This window comes from Thamnophis sirtalis, unplaced genomic scaffold (genome assembly GCF_051295495.1).
Source record: "Thamnophis sirtalis isolate CommonGarterSnake01/CBP01778 unplaced genomic scaffold, rThaSir2_p1.2 scaffold_11, whole genome shotgun sequence".
NCBI classification, from domain to species: Eukaryota; Metazoa; Chordata; class Lepidosauria; order Squamata; family Natricidae; genus Thamnophis; species Thamnophis sirtalis.
The window spans coordinates 47,692,712-47,713,932 of record NW_028261391.1 but is presented as its reverse complement, the minus strand read 5'-3'; the positions used below and the strand labels follow the sequence as shown (position 1 = coordinate 47,713,932).

Sequence of the window (21,221 nt, the reverse complement as noted above, 5' to 3'; positions counted from 1 at the left end):
ATTGTTTTATGGTTAATTTCATTTTAATTTACAAACTAATACCTATATTTATATCTGGAGAATCCTGAGAGGGTACAAAAAAGCCCCACAGCCCTTTTGTGATGATCCTATTGCCAGAGATCAGACCATATAACTTGTGTATGAGAAAGATGAATCATACCTTGTTTACTCAAAGCCATGATGATATTGCAATGCCTTTCAGTTGATGTCCCAAGGGCTCATGTGGTGCATCATAAATTTGCAATATTTCTTCTGTTTATAGTGCCTTTCGTATATTCTGATGGTAGCTGTTGTGTAACTTTTGTCATGTTTAACTGTCTCTCCCCCCTCCTATCTCATTCCATCGTTGTACTTTCTATGCTTCACTGCCAAAGCGGGCAGCTTGCCAGGAAATTGTGACTCTTAGTGCTGCATTGAAAGTTAAGGGTAAAACAGAGAGATTCTATTCCAAACGGAGATGTATTGAACAGTGATATCCTGTAACTTATTAAATTAGCTGCAGTTCTGTGATCTCTAGAACTCTCTAAACAGATACGTGGCATCTCCCAGTTTGTTTCACGCATAGTGCTATGCTGACATCCAGCCAGAAAAAAGCAAAATTGCTTATATATGGGGGAAGGGAGCCTTTTAAAAAATAGGTAACGTGGATTTGACAGCTACAAATTTTACAAGAAGAACATCCAAATAAGATGATGAGGTAAGTTTGTTAGTGCAGAAATGTAATAGTTTGACCTTAAATGTTAATAGTTTGGAATCCTAATGTTCATAATTGTAAATTGTCTTGTATTAAGAGTAGCTGCTTAGATGGTACTTGAATTTTGGAAGGGAAATCTCTGAGGTTAAAAGCAGTTAATAATGCTCTATTTTCAGATATATTTGTTCATTTTTTAAATATTTACCATACTTCATAATTTTGTACAAATGAAATGTTACTTTAATCTTCTTTATTCTACAAATCTAAAAAGAAAATCTGAGTAGTACCTAAAGATACAAAAAGCCTGTTAGTGACTTTGTACTGTATTTATTTCATTAATGCAGAAAGCATTATTCCACAAGTTTGGATTGATTAATTCCTCTGAAATCTTTCAAAAATGTAACTGTAATTTTGTTAACCTTGTCTTATGATAGAATGCATATTTTCATTACTTTATTTAACAAACAAAAATTCAATTACTTTTCTAAAGCATATTTCCCAAACAAGTAATTTCCTTCTTTGGGGTGTATATTTAATAGTAGGGCAGTTAAAAAAAAAAAGTGACATCTTCAAAAGATTTTTCTTTAATTTTTGAAAGACACTAGAAATAACTGAATTGAAACTGCAGTATTGAAAATGCAATTAGATTAGCTAATTGTTCAAGTTAGTGCATAGCACAGTAATGAGAGGAGCCAAGCATCTGATATTCATGTATTTAGTGTCATCAACAAATTAAGATCTGAGTTTCTCAGAGTGATGCAGTATTGTCTGGAATGGGCCTTGCAGGAAATATGCACTGAACTCTCTTATAAAGGTGAGCAGTGACTGACTGGGAAATATATCATTGATTCTGGTAATAAACTGCAGTCAAAAGTATTTCTTATGCTGAATACTACAATTCTTTTCAATAAATGTCTTGAAGAATAATATTTAGCTTGAAGGATCTAACTAGGAATGTCAAACTGGTGGCCCTCAGGCCAGATGCACACGCCCACCCCAATTCCACGAATAGGGAAAACGTTGTGAGACATCACATGACAGCAACATGATGCAGCGAGTTTGACACCCGTGATATAATTTCTTCCTTCATTTCCTCCTTTGTTTTAAGTTTTGGCTTACTCTAAATCTGTACATGAGAAAGTAAGGCCAAGCGGGGAATTAGGGGAAGTCTGCAAGCCCAGGCAAGTTAGGTTCAGATAAGTTGCCCAAAGAGATCAGCATTTCTTTAATGCATTCAGAACCAAGGATAGACAGACATGAAGTTAAACTATAGGTAAGTAGAGAATGCAGGGACATGAGAGAGTGCATGGAATGGCAACATTGTGATGTAATAAATAGTGCACTTACATGCTACTTATAGGATGAAATGTTAAAGGAGAAAAGAGAAGTTTATGGAGAGTCTCAATCATTCAGGTCATGGTTGTCCAAAAGGTTCTTTTCAAAAGGCAATTGGACTTTTTTGCTTTTGTCCTTGCAAATATTTTGCTTATGATTCAAGAAGCTTCTTCAGAATTGAATATTACAAGAACAATTGTGTATATTTTTGAATATAAAGTTACTAATGCAGGGATTGATTTAAATTAATTTAACGTACATAATGCATTTTTATACATTTATAAGGGGCACAGTGGCTCAGTGGTTAAGATGTTGAGTCTTAGACTGTTAAAGGTCTATACCTTGGCAGTTTGAGACCCAAGTGCCGTGAGACTGAATGAGCTCCCATCACTTGTCCAGCTCCTGCCAACCTAGCAGTTTGAAAGCATGAAAAGGCAAGTAGATGAATAGGTACTGCATATAAGCATGCAAGAAGGTAACAGTATTCCATGTTTTGCCATATGCTTTGTGCTGCGGCGTGATTTCATACTAGCCAAATGAGTGCCAAAACATCTTCAGACAATGCTGGCTCTTTGGCTTAAGAAACAGAGATGAGCCCTGCCTTCTGAAGTCGGTCAAGATTAGCGAGGGTAAAACTTGCTGGGGCAACTTTACCTTTACCTTTTATGCATTTATATATTGGTAGAATTTTTTTAAAAAATAGAATTTATTTTTATTTTCAAAACAAACACAACACATACAATCTTCCTTCTTTACATACTGTAGAAAGTGTATCAGTTGGTTACAAAAGGTTTTCGTGCATCTCTTCCACAGTCATCAACATAATTCATATTAACTCAAGTATTTTAACTCAAATATTTATACATGTTACCCTTTTACCTCCATTTTTATTTGACTATAATTGTTTAAACGTCCATCATAAAATATACCAAGATTTAATACATAACCACATACTGGAATCTCATTTAATATTTCTAAAATCCTCCAATAACACTGAATCCTTATGTCCTATTCTGGCCAAACATCCATAATATTTAGTAACAAACTTTTCTAATCCTCCTTTCCAGATCACTGTTTGCAATTTTCATCCAGTTTCCTTATATTGTACTCATACATATATATATAGGTTGTCATCATTATCCCTCCTTTATTTGACTATATCCTGTATCATAACATTTTGTTCCTAATAATCAAAACTTAACTGTATCTAACTTAGTTCTTTTTTATTAACCTTTGTATATAATCCAAAAGGATTTCTAATCTTCCTTTCATGGGTACCATTCAATATTCATATCCAATTATTACTTATCATAATACTACACATTGTATACATTATCATCATCATCAATTATTTCTTTAACTATATCTATTATCACTAAATTTCATTAAGTTTAACTAGTTTTAAGTTATATTCTTCCATCTATCAACCTGTATCTTTCCAGTAACAAAACAATCTCATATCTTCTGCCATTTGTGGTACCAATCCTCTAGTCATTTTCTTAATCAGCTTTGTATGGACTTCTCTTAGCAACTCCTTGCTTATAAGATCTCTCATATAATCTTGATGCCCTCTTTCTGTTTCCTAATTCAGGTTGTCTTTGATTGTCAGAAGCGTTATCAAAACTTTTGCTAGTGGAATTTCTTTAAGTCTTTAAGGTTCTTTAATTTTATCTTCTTCTATATCTTGACCTTTGAAATAGATTTCCTCTCCATTTAATTCCTCTTTCTGTATTCCATTCTTTCCATTTTCAGGAACAAACCAATTACCATAGATATCAGCAGGTTTAGTCTCTTTATATTCATTTTCCACTTCGGTGTTTTGAATTTCAATCACCCCGTTTTGCATTTGATGAACATTTTCAATTTTTTCATCATATTTTCTTGTTATGTGCTCTAGGTATTCCAGTTTTTTCTCTACTATGTTTGATAATTTCTGTAGTTCTGAAAATATATTTTGCAAGTCAAGACCTCTATTTTTCCTTGGGATCATGTCATTCTGACAAACACATCTACTCTAGCTTGAAAGATCAACAAAACTAAAGCATGGTTTCACAAAAAACGCTGCTCTCACTTCTCTTTGGTCCAAAACATACTTCAAAAGGACATCTGTGCACTCTTATCAGCCAAACAGTAAAGCCTTGAAGCACCAAGTCAAAGCAATCTGTGAAAGAAAGAAAAACGTTCCATTTTGAATACACAAAACTGCGATCAACAATACCTCCCAGCCTCCAGAGCGGAGACACTATTAAAGAGTTTCTTTTTGTATCTTTTTGGTATATCAAATTAGAAAAAGAGGTCCAACTGATATTGGTGGAATTTGAGTGTAGTTTCTATGGCATTTTTTTAAATCAATCAAATATAATTTAAAATGAATTATTTAATAATACAATGAGATAGTCTTGATTTTGAGAATAATTTTAATATTAAGCAATTTATGTAATTAGTAGGCAAACCATCAATCCACAACCAGTATGCCACCTTTTTGGTATATTGCTTTTATTTTCATTGAGTTTTTTAAAATGAGCATTATTTTATCCTTTTTTCTTTATTTTTGATTGGTATCTGCAATTTGTGTTAATTCTGTTCATACATATAATATAAATGAAAAATCCAGCTCTCTTAAAAATCTTTTAAATTCAATTACTATTGATAGCATCCAGCAATGTTATTGCATTTAGGAGATTAACAGTCCAATTCTGTACAGTACAATGTTATTCCCAGATAAGTCTCCTGAGTCCAATGTCATTTGCTCCAAAGTGAATGTGTTCAGGATCACTGTAAATGTGTCTTGATCATTTTGTCCATTGGCATGTTTCCTTAATAACTCTTGAATAGTTTGAAGCATATATGTTCCTCATGCTGTTTACTCAGGTTTCATATCAACAATACTTACTATTGGTTTTCTTACCTTTTTTTGGCAGGATTTTTGTGAATAGAAGTCTAGCCATGGAAAAAATAAAGTGCTTTGGATTCGATATGGATTATACTTTAGCTGGTATGTATACAAATCTATGTTTCATAACAGAGCCTTATTGCTAACAAAAGCAAGAATGTCTTACTATATTTTGGGACAGTAAGTGCTTATTTAAGAAACTACTTAAACTCTGCTTAAGCAGTTTATAGAGAGAACTAAAGAACAGATAGCAGTTGACTACATTCTTATTGTTTTGTATAAACCCTGTCCTTTTAAACATTCTAATAAATGAACATAAATCACCTCACTTCTATCTGCCGATAATAAATCTTAGTAATTTTTATCCTGGATCACATAGTCTTTAGAGTGGTATTGATAATTATGTTCCTATCAAGGAGTTGTTTCTTGTCTCTTTTCTTTGTGATGCTCTCTTTTAGAATTGGCCAACTAATATTTCTGTTTCCCCAACTAATGCCAGGCAGAGTTGACTGAAAAAGTAATTTTTCATGAAGGGACATTTTCCTAGTATTTATGAATAATAGTTCATATTTATATCTGCTAGCTTCAGCAGAGGATGATCAATTATTCTAAAGCTATTAATGTTGCTTGTATCTCCTAATTTCAATATTTGTCTTGACACTCAGTACATCTTGCAACGATTTGCAGTTGGCAAATAAATAAGTAGTTATGCTTTTTAAAGACATTTAAGTAATTGATAGTAATTAGTGTTTTGCATGTTGTGCACAAAAACTGAGCATTCCATTTTGGAAATTTTAAATCAATTATTAACTTGTTATGGTTATATGCCCAAAGACACACATATTACCCACATGTTGTTTCAATAATCCATGCTCTTTCTTTGATATTTTTTTTGTTTTTCTAAATAATAAAAACAATTTTAGATATGCATAGCATTTTAAAACTATTTTAAAGTAGCATTTTGGGTTATAAGATTGAAAATACTTATATTTGCCTGGCTAACCCAATAAAAAATTGCTATGCTGTAATTTGTTTCTGTCATATTGATAATTCTGTATACCCAATGGAAGGAAGTAATTTGAGGTGGTTTTGTAATCAGTTGTGTAGTGATAGTGGAAAGGTATAACTTCTCCTGTCTGTGATTCGGAATCCCATTGTGGAACTCTAACTCTGATATATAGCTTGATGATTGAGTAAAGGCAGAGCATTTTACTAGCGTTAGGCCAGGACTTATTATTATTATTATTATTATTATTATTATTATTATTATTATTATTATTATTATTTTAAATAGTATCTATAGGTTTTATTCATATTATAGAAGCAGGGAGTTTAGATTAAGAGTTTGGCAGGTCTCTTTTGAGAGTGTCTTTTACAGTCAATCACTCCAAATCATGGTAAGTGTGAACATGAGGGTAGACAATGTTGAAAGCCCTGTTTTTGCTACCACTGCAGTTGACTGCATTATTGCCTAAGACCTCTTTTTATGTATTTGGACATGCAATAGTTATAAGTGTGTTAAATGTTACATTTCGGAGACAGAATGTTCCAAGAAATTCTGAAACATTCCATTCTTCCTCCAGACAGTGCTGATTCAGCTACTCTGGAAATAGTCCTGCAATTGTTTGGAAGTGAAATGTGTTTTCAAGATGTTTCTGGCTTCTAGTATCTTGTTGTTTAAGAAGATAGTTAAAACACATCTGTCCTTCCAAGATTTAAATAATTAATTATTGTAATCAATTATTTTAATTTCATTTTTTAATTTTTTTTTTGTTTTGATTTAATTGAGTTAATTTTGTTTTCCAGACATATAAACTGATAGAAGTAGCTTGTGGTCTGGAAGAAAAATGGATTATTTTGTACATCCCTAACATGTTGCAGCACTCTTGTAAATAAGCAGTTTCTATTTCTAGTTCCGCAACCATTCGTATCACAGGAATATGTCAATCCAATAGGATTGAATCGAGGACAGATTTCAATCAAATTGTAATTACAAAAATCACTGGATTACTGGAATGGTTGCAGAAATGGTCTGAGCAAATGACTGTTATTCTAAAAGATTAATTGAAATCAAATGTACCAATTTCTTCAAAATTTAGGGAATTGTGACCCCTATATAATTGTCATCTATCCTGTGAATTTTATCTAGATATATTAACACTCAGGGGAAAAAATAAGAAACCATTTTATTTCTTGCTAGACCTTCCTATTTCTGTCATTTTTTTGATCCTAGGAAGATATTTGAACCATTTAATTGCTTTATATTCCATTCTGATGGAAGGTTCCTGGTTATTATAGTAATTTTCAATAGGCAAATGAGGTTTCTGGTATACCATGTTGTTAAGGAACATTCATACTATGTTTCAGACTATCTTGTCAAAAGCCATTGTATAATTAGTAAAACAAAAATAGATACCTTTTCGGGTCTCCCCCTTTTTTCATTTGCATTGGCTATTAGCCAAATGATCTTGAGTGCCATCATCTCTTCTGAAACCATTTCTATATCTGGAAGTTCTTGTTACATGTATTATTAAAATCTGTGTTGCAAAATATTGAGCATTATCTTATTGGGGTGTTAAATTAATGCAATTGTTCATTAGTTAGAATATTCCTTAACATTACCTTTTTGTGGTACTCAAATATAATGGATCTTTTTCCCTCCCTTGGCCACAGTTGTTTTCCATACTTGTTTACAAAATTCTTTTCTGCATCCTGTTATCAGATTTTAGAATTCTGCTGATATTTTGCCAATTCCTGCAGCCTTGAGTTAGCAATAGTTTCTAGGACCAATTTAACCACTTTACAGAATATCTGGTTCTAATTCAGTGATTAAACATAGTAATATTAGCTAACAAACATTTTGTTTGTATGGATAGTTTTCAACATTTCTGAAAAAGATAATTGCAAATCCATAAGGTATTGGCATTAAGTCATTTTTAATTGCAGTAACTCATATATGATCAAATATAAAAAACCAGGAGATGGATAAAAAATACAAACATATTTTAAAAGTTGTGTACAGAATTCTTGATTTAACTACACTAATTTCAGATAATGTGTCCAATGCAAATTTATAATGCGGCACTTATCAGTATGATTTTGGCTGTTGGTGTACATCGAATACATAGCAACATTAATGGAATTTTGGAGATTTTTCCAGTACTTGACATACTTTTCACTGAATCCTTGAATCCTGAAATCACTTTACTATCTTCTCTCATCTGTAACTCTCTGTATTAAGGACATTCTGCTTGCCTAAAGCCCAGGAATCCCTGTAGTCCATTTTGTATTGTTCAATAATGTCCAAAGCCCAGAAAGCTATTTGGATGTTCAAGCTAACTGTAAGAGAAGAGGTAGCAGCCTGTAAAGACTAGGCATCTTTAATTAAGCTTAGATCAGGGGTGTCAAATGTCAGGTAATGAGACTTTAATAGCTGCCAGCTGATGAAAGGTTGTAAGCTGTAAGTTGATGTAATATAATGTAAGGCTGATAGCAGTAGACTGATGCAATGATAGCAGTAGACTGATGCAATGAGACTGATTCATAGCATCTATGGTATCGCCTCTTTAAGACTCTGATGGGAGTTCAACACAAGTCTATAGATATAGGTATATATAGGTCCACACAAGTCTATAGATATAGATATTAGAGGGTGTTTCTCTCTCTCATGTATTTCATTTCTCTTCTTGTGTTCGTATCTGGTAAGGGATTTATCTCCATATTTATGCTTGTATTTATTTTGTATATAAACCACTATTAATTGTCTGAAGGCTCTGTGTGCTGTGTTTTGCTCCTGGGTTTATCTCATAATAATAGTCACACTGCCAAAACTCTGACATCAAACTTGCGGCCCACAAACTAGATGTGTCACATGCTGGCCATGCCCACCCCTGTTTTAGCAAGGGGGAGGGAAGTCACAATATTGTCATGTGACAACATGACGATGTGAGTTTGACACCCCTGGCTTAGATCATGAGATCACTGTTGAAAACTAGAGGGAAAATAAATATTGACTAGCAAAAGAACAGTGAAGTGCTGAGAAACAAAGTAGTTCAAGTAAAGTCATTTTGCATCTGGCAGAAAAATAACTTTGAACAACTTACGAGCTAGATCTGGAGAATTAATAAAAAGTTAACTAAGACTCCATTACAATATTGCTGCTTGGAAAGAGGAAGGATATATCTTATCCATTACTCTTTAATTATGATTTTTATGATGATAGTTACTGATTATTGTATATGTTCCTGATTTTTTAAAATTATGTAACTTTTGGAATAGAACATGAGGAAAGCTTTCAAATGGAAATATTTATGTGTTTTAAATCAAAACATGTGGCATATGATAGAAATAACAGGAGTGTGTTGTTCTTTGGGGGGGTGTATACTGTTATAGTACTGGCCATCTGTAGAAGTATAGAGTTACGATAGATGAAGTTCTTGCAAATAAAAATAAGTCTAGAACAAATGGATAAAATCCTCTATATAAAGAGAAGAGCCTGCGTTAATACAGTTTCATTATCCTTGTGACTTGCTTTTTAGCCCTTATGGCTCAGGGTGATTTATACATAAATGTTATTTACTTTATTTAAACATCATCTTTATTATTTATAAATAACTAAGATATGGCAAACATATCTACTCTTTCTTAGTCCTATTTTCCCACAACAACCATGTGAAGCAAGTTGGGCTGACAGATGGTATCTGGCCCAAAGTCAGCTATATTTCATATGTAACAATTCAGAAGTCGCATCAAAATTGAATTATAGACTTTGGCAGAAAAAATATGAAGTTGGAGTTAAAAATCTGAGAAATGAAGGAATTTTTAAAATTTGGAGTCAGTTGGGATAGAAACACAATCCTGAATGTAGCAATGCCAGGAAAAGAACACGTCAAATTTATCAGGTAAAATATTTAAACTTTGCCATGGTGTCTGTTAGCAATACCGAATAATCTTCCAAGAGACCATTTTCAGTATTATATTAGGGAAGAAAGAATTATGCTAAGGAAAACAACCAGTTCTTTTTGCCAGATTTTGATAGTGTATTACAAAGGAATGCTAGAGATCACATACAGTCCATCAGTTAATGGTTGTTTCTATTAAACTTAGTAGAGTCTGGTAAAAGCAGAAACTTGACTGAAAATGGTTGCCAGATTTTGTTTCAACAGAAATATTATTTCACATTTGTGTGATTAATTTTGATCCTGACGTTTCTCTTTGCTGCCATTAAAAGAGAATAGTAATTGTTTTTGAGAGGAGATGGATACATATAGAATATGCTTGTTTTCACAGCTGGCTTCTAATCTTTATAGCAAGGTTAAAGAAGAGTAATCATTCCTTCTGCAGTAGCTAAGCCGAGGTGGCGCAGTACAGCAGGCCACTTCAGCTGACTGCTATCTGCAGTTCAGAGGTTCAAATCTCACCGGCTCAAGGTTGACTCAGCCTTCCATCCTTCCGAGGTGGGTGAAATGAGGACCCAGACTGTGGGGGCAATATGCTGACTCTGTAAACCGCTTAGAGAGGGCTGAAAGCCCTATGAAGTGGTATATAAGTCTAACTGCTATTGCTATTGCTAAAATAGGAAGAAGCATCGTCTGTAATTAAATGTTCTAAGTTTATGTGTGTTCTTGCATATATAGTCCACAAGCAGCATATTTGAGTTTTATCAATGGAATTGCTCTTATATTTAGAAATATGGAAATATCTCACATAAAGTACTTTTCAGATGAATTTTAGTAATTTGCAACATGTAGTTCACACGTTTACTCAGAAATGGCACACAATCACTACATTAGTCTAGCGAATTATGTTTGGCTTATCTTCCGTAATGTGTGATCTTTTCTTTCAAAACTAAATATTATGAAAGCTATTAGTTCATCTTCCCATTTCTTCTCTCTGTCAGCATTTATCAATATACTTCTATATTTATAAGAAATTTAAAGAGGTGTCCTCCTTCTTTAGTCATGTTTTACACTATTGTCCTTATGGCCACCACTCTAAGGAGTGGGCATTCTAAGTCCCTATGACCATATGCAACCTGTTAGTTCCGTAAGATCCCTTTCCAATCATATTGCTAAAAACCAGCAGCATATTTTCCTCAACTATGAGAAAAAACACAACAAAAACTATTGTGAAAGCCACCAGATCTTACAATTTTAAAATAAAAAAACTCCCAAACTTTCCAAAGGGGACTTGCCTATTTTGCAGAAAGTGTATCTCTAATGCAACTCTTATCCTTTCCAGAAGTGTTTTGTCATCAGTCATGAGTCACCAATCATGATGTCCTACATATTTTTTTACTCTCAATATTATTTATTTAGTGTATGGCATATCATACACAGACTAGCAGTATTAACATTTCACCTAGATTGATAAAACACAATAAAATATAAATATTTAAAATATCTATGTTCAAATATCAATGTCTAGGCCATCTAACCATTGAAGTGCAGCATTGTTTATATTAAAAACATCAGATACTGGACTATTATATATCCACACTTTACAGCTGGTCACCATGTAATCTGTAGTTTGACCTGGGACTCGGCAGTCACACTGAGGGGCGGCATACTATGCCTCATTAATACAGAAAGTCTCTGCAGATGCTGTGTGAGGTGCAAATCCTATTCAGAATTGTCCATTGCTGGCATGGTAGTTCAAAGCCTGGCATCTTTTTTGTGGAGTCTGTTATATATCTTCCTATATAACTGGCATTCAGCCACCGCTTTTGTTTTCCATTGGAAATCAGTGTTAAAATTGGGCAGATGTTGTGCAAGTGCCAAGGTGAGTTCCTGGATTTCAGTATTCAAGCTGATAAATGAGAAAGGTCGCCATGCCCCGGTAAGCGTGAGTTGTTCATAATTTTTCTGTATTCTTAATTTATTTTGCTTGATTCTTCTATAGGTTTTTGCAATCTATTAACATTTCTTCACGTTACGTAACACTTAAAACTGAATACACTTAAAACTAGAAACGAGGGTGGATTGTAGGAGGAGCCCTTCTATTTTACCAGTTTTTACCATATTCAACAGCACAGTATCAACAGTAGAGTCCTTCAGATTTTGGTTTTTTTTAATCTTCCAGGATTTGAAATGAACATTTAATATTGGAACCATCATTAAAAAGGCACAACAAATAATGTTCTTCCTGCATCAACTCAGGAAGTTAAGACTGTCCCAGGAGCTGGTGATACACTTTTACAGAGAAATTATTGAGTCTGTCATATGTAGTTCTATAACTGTCTGGTTTGGTACAGCAACGGAACAGGACAAGTACCAGCTCCAATGGATAGTTGAGACTGTGGAAAAAATAATTGCAACCAGCTTACCTTCATAGAAGATCTTACATTGTCCGGGTCAGAAGGAGGGCTGAGAAAATAGCTATAGACCCCTCACATCCTGGACACAAACTGTTTCAGCTTCTTCTCTCAGAAGGGTGCTATAAGGTATTGCATGCCAAGACAACTAGGCACAGGAGTAAACACCTAATTCTCACACTGCTGTCTAATGTGTTTATGTATTTATCCACGTAGCATGACTATAGCTTTATTATTATCCTTATTATCTCCTCTTATTGGTATGATTATGATTTTCATTATTTTCCTGGGTTTTTTTGCATGTACACTGAGAGCTTCTGCACCGGAGACAATTTCCTTGTGTATATAATCACACTAGTCAAATAAAATATCCTGTTCTATTCTATTTCAGTATTTATTGTAGCATATGTCTCAATAAATAGATGTATCATTTTCTTTCAGAATCCTGAAAGATATATGCAGTGCTATTCTCTTTCCTTCCAATGTGCACTAAACCGGCTTTTGTGGTAGAGGAAATGGAAAAAAAGTCCACTATTTTAATTAAGTCAGATTGTATACAGCAAACAATGACCTCAAGTTGCTAAGTTTATGTTTTATTATACATTCTATATTGCTGCTGGAGTAACACTATGTATTGGGGTCAAATATCTATTTTTTTTTAAAAAATCTTCATAGGAGCATTATTCATACAAACACGTTACCCCTTTTGTGCTAAAGCCTCCTGCAATTTTTTTCTGTTTGAATCTAAGAGCATTTTGTTGTTTGAATATGGGATCTTGCCTATAGATCAATAAATGTAAACTATGTCTCACTGGCTGGTTTTTGATTGTCCTCAAGCCAACATATTGCTACATAATATGCTCAAGCGAGCATATTGGTGTTAATACATCCCCACTGCTCTATTTTTTTAAAGTCAGTTTGATTCTTTCTTTTTGACAGGAGAGTCCAGTGTAACTCCTTCAAGACTGGAGTGACACTCTGCATCTGCCTCTGCCTCATGTGAGTTAAAATCTTGGCAGCAGTAACTTATTGTGCTAGGTGGAGCGGCTGCAGATTTTTTTTTCTCCCCACACAGGCTATTAATGTGGCTTCTGTGCCTGTCTTAACAAGTAACCCTAGCATGCATGAAAGTCCTGTATATATTTTAATATATAGCTTTCTGTGCTTTGGGATTCTTTTATGATTTCATAAGGGAATTACATTCTTTAAATGGTTGAAATAGTTTTGAACACAGTGCTTTTTATTGACTATTGCATTTGACAGTTATCGGATCTGAAGATGCTGACAGCTGGATTGTGTTCTCAGCTTTGCTCCATTTCCCAAATCAGCCCTCGCTAATCTGAAATTACATTTGTTGCATTGACTGATGATTTCAGTGTATCTCTTGATAGGCTTGTGGATTTACTGCACAATTGATTATGCGTAGCAGTGTCTACTTTTTTTCACTATGCCAGGTGGGATTTCCTCATCAGGGTTTTCCACAGTTTTCTTAGTAAGATTTCAGACGTGGTCTCCTATTGCCTCTTTCCTAGTGCTGACAGGTGACACAGCTGCCATAGACAGGCAGGCAGGCAGGCAAATAAACAGTCAGAATTTCTATGCAGACAGATAATGAATTAATTTCTGTGTATTTCAGAGATAGGTTGCCAGAAAAGAGAAGCAGAGAGCATTGGTCTCTTCTACCTTCCAACTTTTGTGGATTTAAAAAAAAATACATTGCTAAAATAAACATGTATTGATATAGACTGATAGAGGACCCTGAAAATGGTGTTTCATGGATAAGAAATTTTTCACTCCTACGCTGTTTTTTTTAATTGCACAATAAATGCAAATGATTCCTTAAATAGCTAAGTGTGTTAAATGGCTTAAATTGTCCAATTTTGCTTTAGGATTTAATATTTTGTTGAAGCATTTGGGTTTGGAATCTTAATAGGTTTCCTAGTACATATGCAGAAACTTATAAACTATTATTGAACAAATAGCTTTATTTAATATTAAATGCTTATGTTTAAAAAACATACCCAAATACACTGAATTAGACATGTATTCATTGATCTATTTTGCTAGAGCCTTTCCTGCTGCTCAGTGAACTTCATATTATAATGATGAAACAGCATATGATGGGCCAGTATATCTCCATGACACAATTAATTTATGTAAAGCTCTCAGTATGAATGGTGCTTTTCAGAGTAATAGCATAAAGTCAAATCTCTGCAATACAATTGTAATCTAAAATTGAGTCAAAGAAAACAATGGAGAAAGATGGTGGTGGAAAACAGAAATGAGGATAAACAAGGAACAAATGTAAATTTATATAAACCTGATTTCAGAAAATAATGAGAACTACTCATTTTTCTTTCTGTGGGAAAAAGTGAGACTTAAGGCAGCTTACACTGTTTCTTAGAAATTGTGTAAAGCTATAATTTGGGTAGTTTTTAAATGAGAGCTGTGTTGTTATACATCCTTGTGTGTTATGTGCAAAGTATTTGAGGTCGTACAAACCCCAAAGCCTTCGATAGGAATAATACATCTGATTGTAAAAAAAATGGTTGGAAAAAGAATACTTGACTACAGTCACTTCATAAATTGATGCATTGCATCAGATTTGATCTATGAATTTCAGCTTGCATCTGTGCTTTCTTTTTGACTCCATTTTGTGGAAAAAGTCAAAGTCAGTTGGTACTAACTGCTACAATCACCAGCTCTTCACTTTTAATCCAGTGATTTGCTATTCTTATGGCATTTGAGTTCATTTTCATTTACTTTTTGGTAGCCAATTGTGGGTTTAGGCATCTGCGTTTGATGAGGCAGTGATGCAAAGGAAATTAGTTTTTTTATGTACTTTGGGATTGCCGGGAATTTTCTTTTTGTTTCTTTATGCTAACCCATTTAGGGCCTATGTTAAAATATATCATTTATTTTCTCTGTGAATGATTGAAACTACTGGAAAATATGTTGTCCAATGTGCTCTGCAAAAGGACCCAATGTTGATAATGAGGATTTTCACTCTCAAAATGGAAGGAAACCAGTTTTCAGCATTTGTTCCATAAGAAATATGGCTAAAGGACTTTTGTAAACTATAGGTTATATTTATTCTTGATTTGCTATTTTAGCCCTTTTGAGAACAAAACCCAAATACTTTTTCCCTCTATGTTTTGATGTAATATGTGTTATTAAAAAACCTAACTTGCTGGTTTGTAATGAAGGGAATTTCAATGTGAAAATAAAATCTTTACTATAAGTTTTCTATTAAGTCTATTTTTTCCCCAAAATCTAGAGCACAAAATATTTTTCATACAAGTGCTTTAGAGAAAAAACAGTGATGAAATTCCATGGAGAGAGACTTGAACCCTGAAAACAACATTGAGTTATCAAAGGAAGAGAAACGGATGGTTTGTGTCAAACACCACTATTTTGCTCTTCATTTTGTGATGCCATGGTTTTATTTTAACAGAAGATTAATTTGTCTGATTAATCAACTTCACAAAAAAGATGTAGGACTGTTTACACTATTGGGCCACACATGAATCTAAAGCTGTGCCTAGAACACAATAGTCATGATTTGGTGATACCAAATTACACAAAAGCGTTCACAGAGTAGCTGTTGGATAGTAATGGATATTAGTAAACAACTACTGCTGTTTTCATTGGGGAATCTTGGGTAATTTCAAGGAATCCCATATTTTCTGGAAATATTGTTTGAAAAGCATAGGTGAATAGCAAGAAAATTCAGGATTAAAATTTCATTATAATTTTTAAGGTTGTGTCTTTACTATTGTATTTAGTATCTGAATTTCCTTTATATATTTCCATATAGTATGTCTATCATCATTATATAAACTGTTGCACTCGAACAAAATTGTTGGCAGTTTGATTTATTTCCATAAAAGTTATGAAACCAAATAATTAAATCAAGAACAAATAAAATCCAAATTCTCTCTGTTTCTCATTTAACATTCTTATTTAACATTGTATTAAACTTTTCTTATTTAATCTGTATCATGCAATGGTTCAGAATTTACAATATTTCTTCATTTTCTTTGTTTATAAAAAAATTCTCAGAATTTAAATTTTTCTCTCTCTGCTGAAATATAAGATTCTTTCCTGTACTTTATAGCCTTCTTTCCTCTTTTTAGAGTGAACTTGTACAAGAGTTCTTCGAGGCAATTCTAATTCCTGGTGACTTCATGGATAAATTCATGTAGTTTTCTTGGCAACAGTACAAAGATTGTTGACTAATGCCCTTTTCTGGGATATTTTCTCATTTTCCTAGTTAATCCCAGTTAGGTTTTGCAAAAACAAGCAAGGTTGACTAGTTGTTGCCTTCTGTTGCAAACTGCAACTCCTCATCACTAATATTATATCTGACTAGTTGTAGATATCATGAATCTTTCAGAAAAAAATAGCTCTGGTTACACATGTTCAATCTGTGAAACAGTTCACTGCTTAGGCAACATGGCATATCATGTCCTATATCAAAGAGCACTTTTGATTGTTTTGGGGCACCTTCTAAAAAAATTAGCTGGATAGTTTCCAAGGGTTTCCCAATGTTTCCAAGATTCCATATAATAAATGCAATGTTAGGGATCAATTGGCTTTCCATTATGGAATTGAGAAGACTGTGATTGTGACCCTTAACAGAGCATCTCTAGTCTATTGCTTTTAAGTTTTTCCCCTTTATGGTTTTATGGAGATTGGGTGAGTATTGCTGAGCATTTGCAGTACTCAATAAGGGCTACAGATGTACTATGAGCTTCTTGCATATTATCATTTATTTATTCATTCTGTTTTATTGAATGATTTTCCATAGCCAGTTGATCTCTTTCCTCCAAAAACATCTAGATTCAGTTACATTTTTATACAGCTTGGTTATACATGCATACTCTGATTAAGTTTATAATATGTTTGATGGAATATATACCATAATACATGTATTTATCAGCTGAAGTTATTTTGGAATGGTAGAAAGAACTGTTTTTTTCTTAAAATTGACAATTTGTGTATACACGTACTTGCTGTCTACATATTTCTGCAGTAAGAATTGCTGTTACCAAAATCTTTGGATAATGTGTGCTCTTCTATACATCAAATGAAAAGGCCACTTGGCATAATAAAATGTACTGAATCTTAAATAATTTACAATCAGCTATGTACTATTACTACTACTACTACTACTACTAGTACTACTACTACTACTACTACTACTACTACTACTACTACTACTACTACTACTAGAAATAAACATAGTATAGAAAAAGAAGAAACTAAAGGGCTCCGTAACTTTCAAATTCAAATAGAAGAATACCCCAGATTTAACAATTGTCAATAAGAAAGTTAAAAAACGTCTGGATGTGGCAATACCTAGAGACAGCAAAATAGAAGAGACATAACTGGAGAAAATCACTAATTACAACCACTTGCAAATAGAAAACAAATGACTATGGAAAAGGAAGCAAAGATAGTATCAGTAGTAATAGTGCTTTGAGCACAATGCCAAAACACCTGGAGCACCATTAAACACCATTGCAATTGACAAAAATCACCATCAGTCAATTGCAAAAGGCAGTTTTACTTATAGCCACTTCTATCCTGTGACTGTTAGGTTCTCTATTCTGTTGGAAGGAGGGCAGGTGGGGGGAGGAAGACTTGCTGGCATTTTCCACATGCTTTTGCTTTTGCATATCTACTGCAGAGAGATGCTTGAGAATTAGGGAGAGGGATTGTCTTTGGAGACAGAGCACACTCCCTTCCAGTTGGTTCCAGCTTGTTTCCAAGGCCATCGGGTTTTGAGAATGAACTGTTATCTGTCTAGCACCTCCTCATTCTCAAAACAACTTTACAGCATCACATTGGCTGCTGGTCAGGGGGTTGGGGGTTGGGGAAACAGAAGAATTGCTTTGTGCTCTGTGTGGGACTATCAGATTCCGCCTGACTTTACTGCAACCACTTTCTCTCAGTAAAAGTTCTTTTGACTTAACTTAATGGAGTTTTGTTTTCCTTTAATACCAACAAAAAAACAACATCTATCTATCTTAGGAAGGATTTGGAAGGTGGGTAAAATGCCAATTCCAAACTAAACATATGTCTGACTGTGCAACCAATCATAAATAATATGAAGAATAGAATGACACACAGCAAAGCAAAGTAATACATGGCCAGTACATTAAAAAAATAGGCAAACCATATATTAACAAGACCCTGGCAATATCTAAGAGCAGGAAAATTGAATAAAGATAAACCTGGAAGCCTTAAAAGCAAATTGATACAGAAATATAATTGAGAAGGCAGCAACAAACAGAAAATGCCGCCTCTGCAAAGAAACATTGGGACACCTAGTTAGTTGCTGCAAGAAGATCTCACAGATTGACTACAAACAATGGCACAACAAAGTAGCGGTGATGGTGTATTGAAGATCTATGAGAAATATCTTTTACCTGCTTACTGGTGGGACCATAAAATTGAGATAGTCATAGAAAAGGAAGAAACTGCAACGTAACACCTCAGATTTAACAAAAGTTAAAAAAAAAAGTCTGGATAGTGGTCATGGCAATTCCTCGAGACAGCTGAATGGAAGACAAAGAACTGGAGAAGTTAACAAAGACCTACAAATAGAAATAGAATTACCATGGAAAAGAAAGCAAATACCAATGGTATTAGGCGCCTTGGCTGCAATCCCAAAACAACTCGAGCACCATCAACATTGACAAATTCACCATCGCTCAATTTCAAAAGGCAACTTTATTCAGAACAACTTGCATTCTGCAATGATACCTCACCATCAGACATCAACATCTGGCTATTCTAGGCCCTTGGGAAGGACTCAGTGGGTGAATAAAAATGCCAAATTCAGTCTAAACATCTGGATGATTGTGCAACCAACCATAATAGATTATTAAACTTGTGATCCACTCAACTCAACAATTCTGGGTGGCTTATAACAAACATATTACAATAAAATCACTAAAGGTAAAATATGGGAAGGAGAACAGTCCAGATGAAATAAACAAAAGATCTCACTCTTCTTGCCAAATACCTGGGTCTTCACATGTCTTCTGAACAACAGCGAAGAGGGGACCATCTGGATATCAGGGGGAATCTCATTCCAGAAGGCAGGCAATGCTACAGAGAAAGCTTGTTTCCGATGTTCTGATAGATGTCAAGAGCTACAGATTATGCACCAACCTTGAAGGGCAAACAGATACTTTACAATCAATAAAGTTACGGAAGTACAATACCTCAGTCATTGCTTTATGTCTGCTGAACTGTCTGTAAAGACTGGTAAAATTAATGAAAATGTTCTGATTTGCTTAGATGTGACAACTCTCTTGCTTTCTCTTTTGTATTTTCTAATTGAATCTTCTCATCTTATCACAGTGTATAAATCTCCAGAATATGAATCCCTTGGATTTGACTTAACAGTCGAACGGTTAGTTTCAATTGGATATCCTCAAGAGCTGCTTAGTTTTGTCTATGACCCTACATTCCCTACCAGGTAAATAATTGTAATTTAAAGTTGTATTTGTTCTGTACAGTTTAAGTGATACTTTTAAGCTTAAGGTGCTATAGTTCATATATGGTAAACTGCATATGTATCTTGAAAATTTAAGTTTGTATGTTATCAGATAGTGTTTTAAAATACAAATAAATAGAAGAGAACTGCAGAGCAGATAAGCATAAATATTCCTGTAGACTAATGTTTTGCCATTTTATAAATGCCAAGTTTAATTTATGAAAACTAAATGACTACTATTCAGAAAATCATTTGGGGATACTATTCATGGGTATTCCAGAATTGTTAATGCTTTGTGTATTTCCTAAGGCATTTTCTTGAGTGTATCGGGACTGCCACATTTTGCACATTTCACTCAGACAATTCTTTGTGCTATGTTGGAGATTTTTGAAGTTGCTTGGGGCTTTGGTAGGACTTAGTAGGACTGAAAGCATCATGATTGACCATCTGACAAGGATACTATAGTTCAGTAGTAGTTTCTGGCAATGGTCAGGAGTAGAGAATCTTCAAAGACCCTTCCAATCCTTTATATTATGTAATTCTGTGAGACTTTCCCTGAATCTTTCTGGCAACATTGTTAGAAAGTATAGTGCATTTACTAAAAGTTGGTAGTGAGGGAGAATTATAATCATTTTTATAAAATGTATATTTTAAAAAGCTTCACATTTTGATACTTTTTATTAGGCTCACTTTAATTTTTAATGATTTATGTAAAACTTTTGAGATGCTGGTTAATGGGGAAATATTCTCTGATAAAAATATGGTAGAAAAATTCTTATAGCACATAGTATACAAGAATAAATATAGGAATCAAGTTACATCAGCAGCCCCAACCTTTTGCACTCCAGGGGCTAGTTCCAGGAAGGGCGTTTCTTCCACGGAATGGGTGTGTGTGGTTTCGTGCACTGCCTGGATCCCACACATGCGTGGGTGGGTTTTCATTTGCTTGCTCAGCCCCAATTCCTGGCAAGGGCAGACCGGTGCTGGTCTATGGCCCAAGGGTGGGAATCCCTGAATTACACCATTCCTACACTATCTCTATGTGAAGTCCACATGCATTTGGTCAAGCCATGTACTTCTGCTTTTGGCTTTAGACTAAACAGTCATGGTTCAAATCAGCAGTATGCATTTAGTTTTTAAGCTTATTTCCAAATGTATTTGGATTTCTCCTTACTGATTACAGAATGAAAATTTTAGCTGTTGCATTTTATTATAATTTCTTAGTTTGATTGTTGTGAGCTGCTCAGAGGTGTTGAAAGGAAGTATACAATTTTAATAAATTATTATTATTATTAGGTCTGGTTATTAACTTTTTTGTTCTCTCAGACCTGGTGACAAACTACACATTGCAGAAAATATGCTCCACTCTACTTTCTTGAATCACAGTCTCACCTTTCTCTCAGTATTGTTGACTTAACATAAAAATTAAACTCTTTATACCTTGAACATTCTATGCCTATCTTTCTACAGCAACTAT

General features: G+C 34.0%; 1 protein-coding gene across 3 annotated transcripts in view; it reads left to right on the top strand.

Annotated features, from left to right (window-relative positions):
- The window catches only part of NT5C2 (5'-nucleotidase, cytosolic II), a 90,817-nt gene that overhangs the window by 46,117 nt on the left and 23,479 nt on the right, over positions 1-21,221 (top strand). For 2 of the 3 annotated variants that reach the window (XM_087725770.1, XM_087725769.1), the window contains exons 3-4: positions 4,951-5,024; positions 19,609-19,726. In XM_087725770.1, the coding sequence (XP_087581896.1) occupies positions 4,951-5,024; positions 19,609-19,726 (192 nt within the window). Of the gene's footprint in view, positions 1-674; positions 698-4,950; positions 5,025-19,608; positions 19,727-21,221 lie in introns of those variants that run through there. The other variant, XM_087725771.1, reaches the window with a different exon arrangement.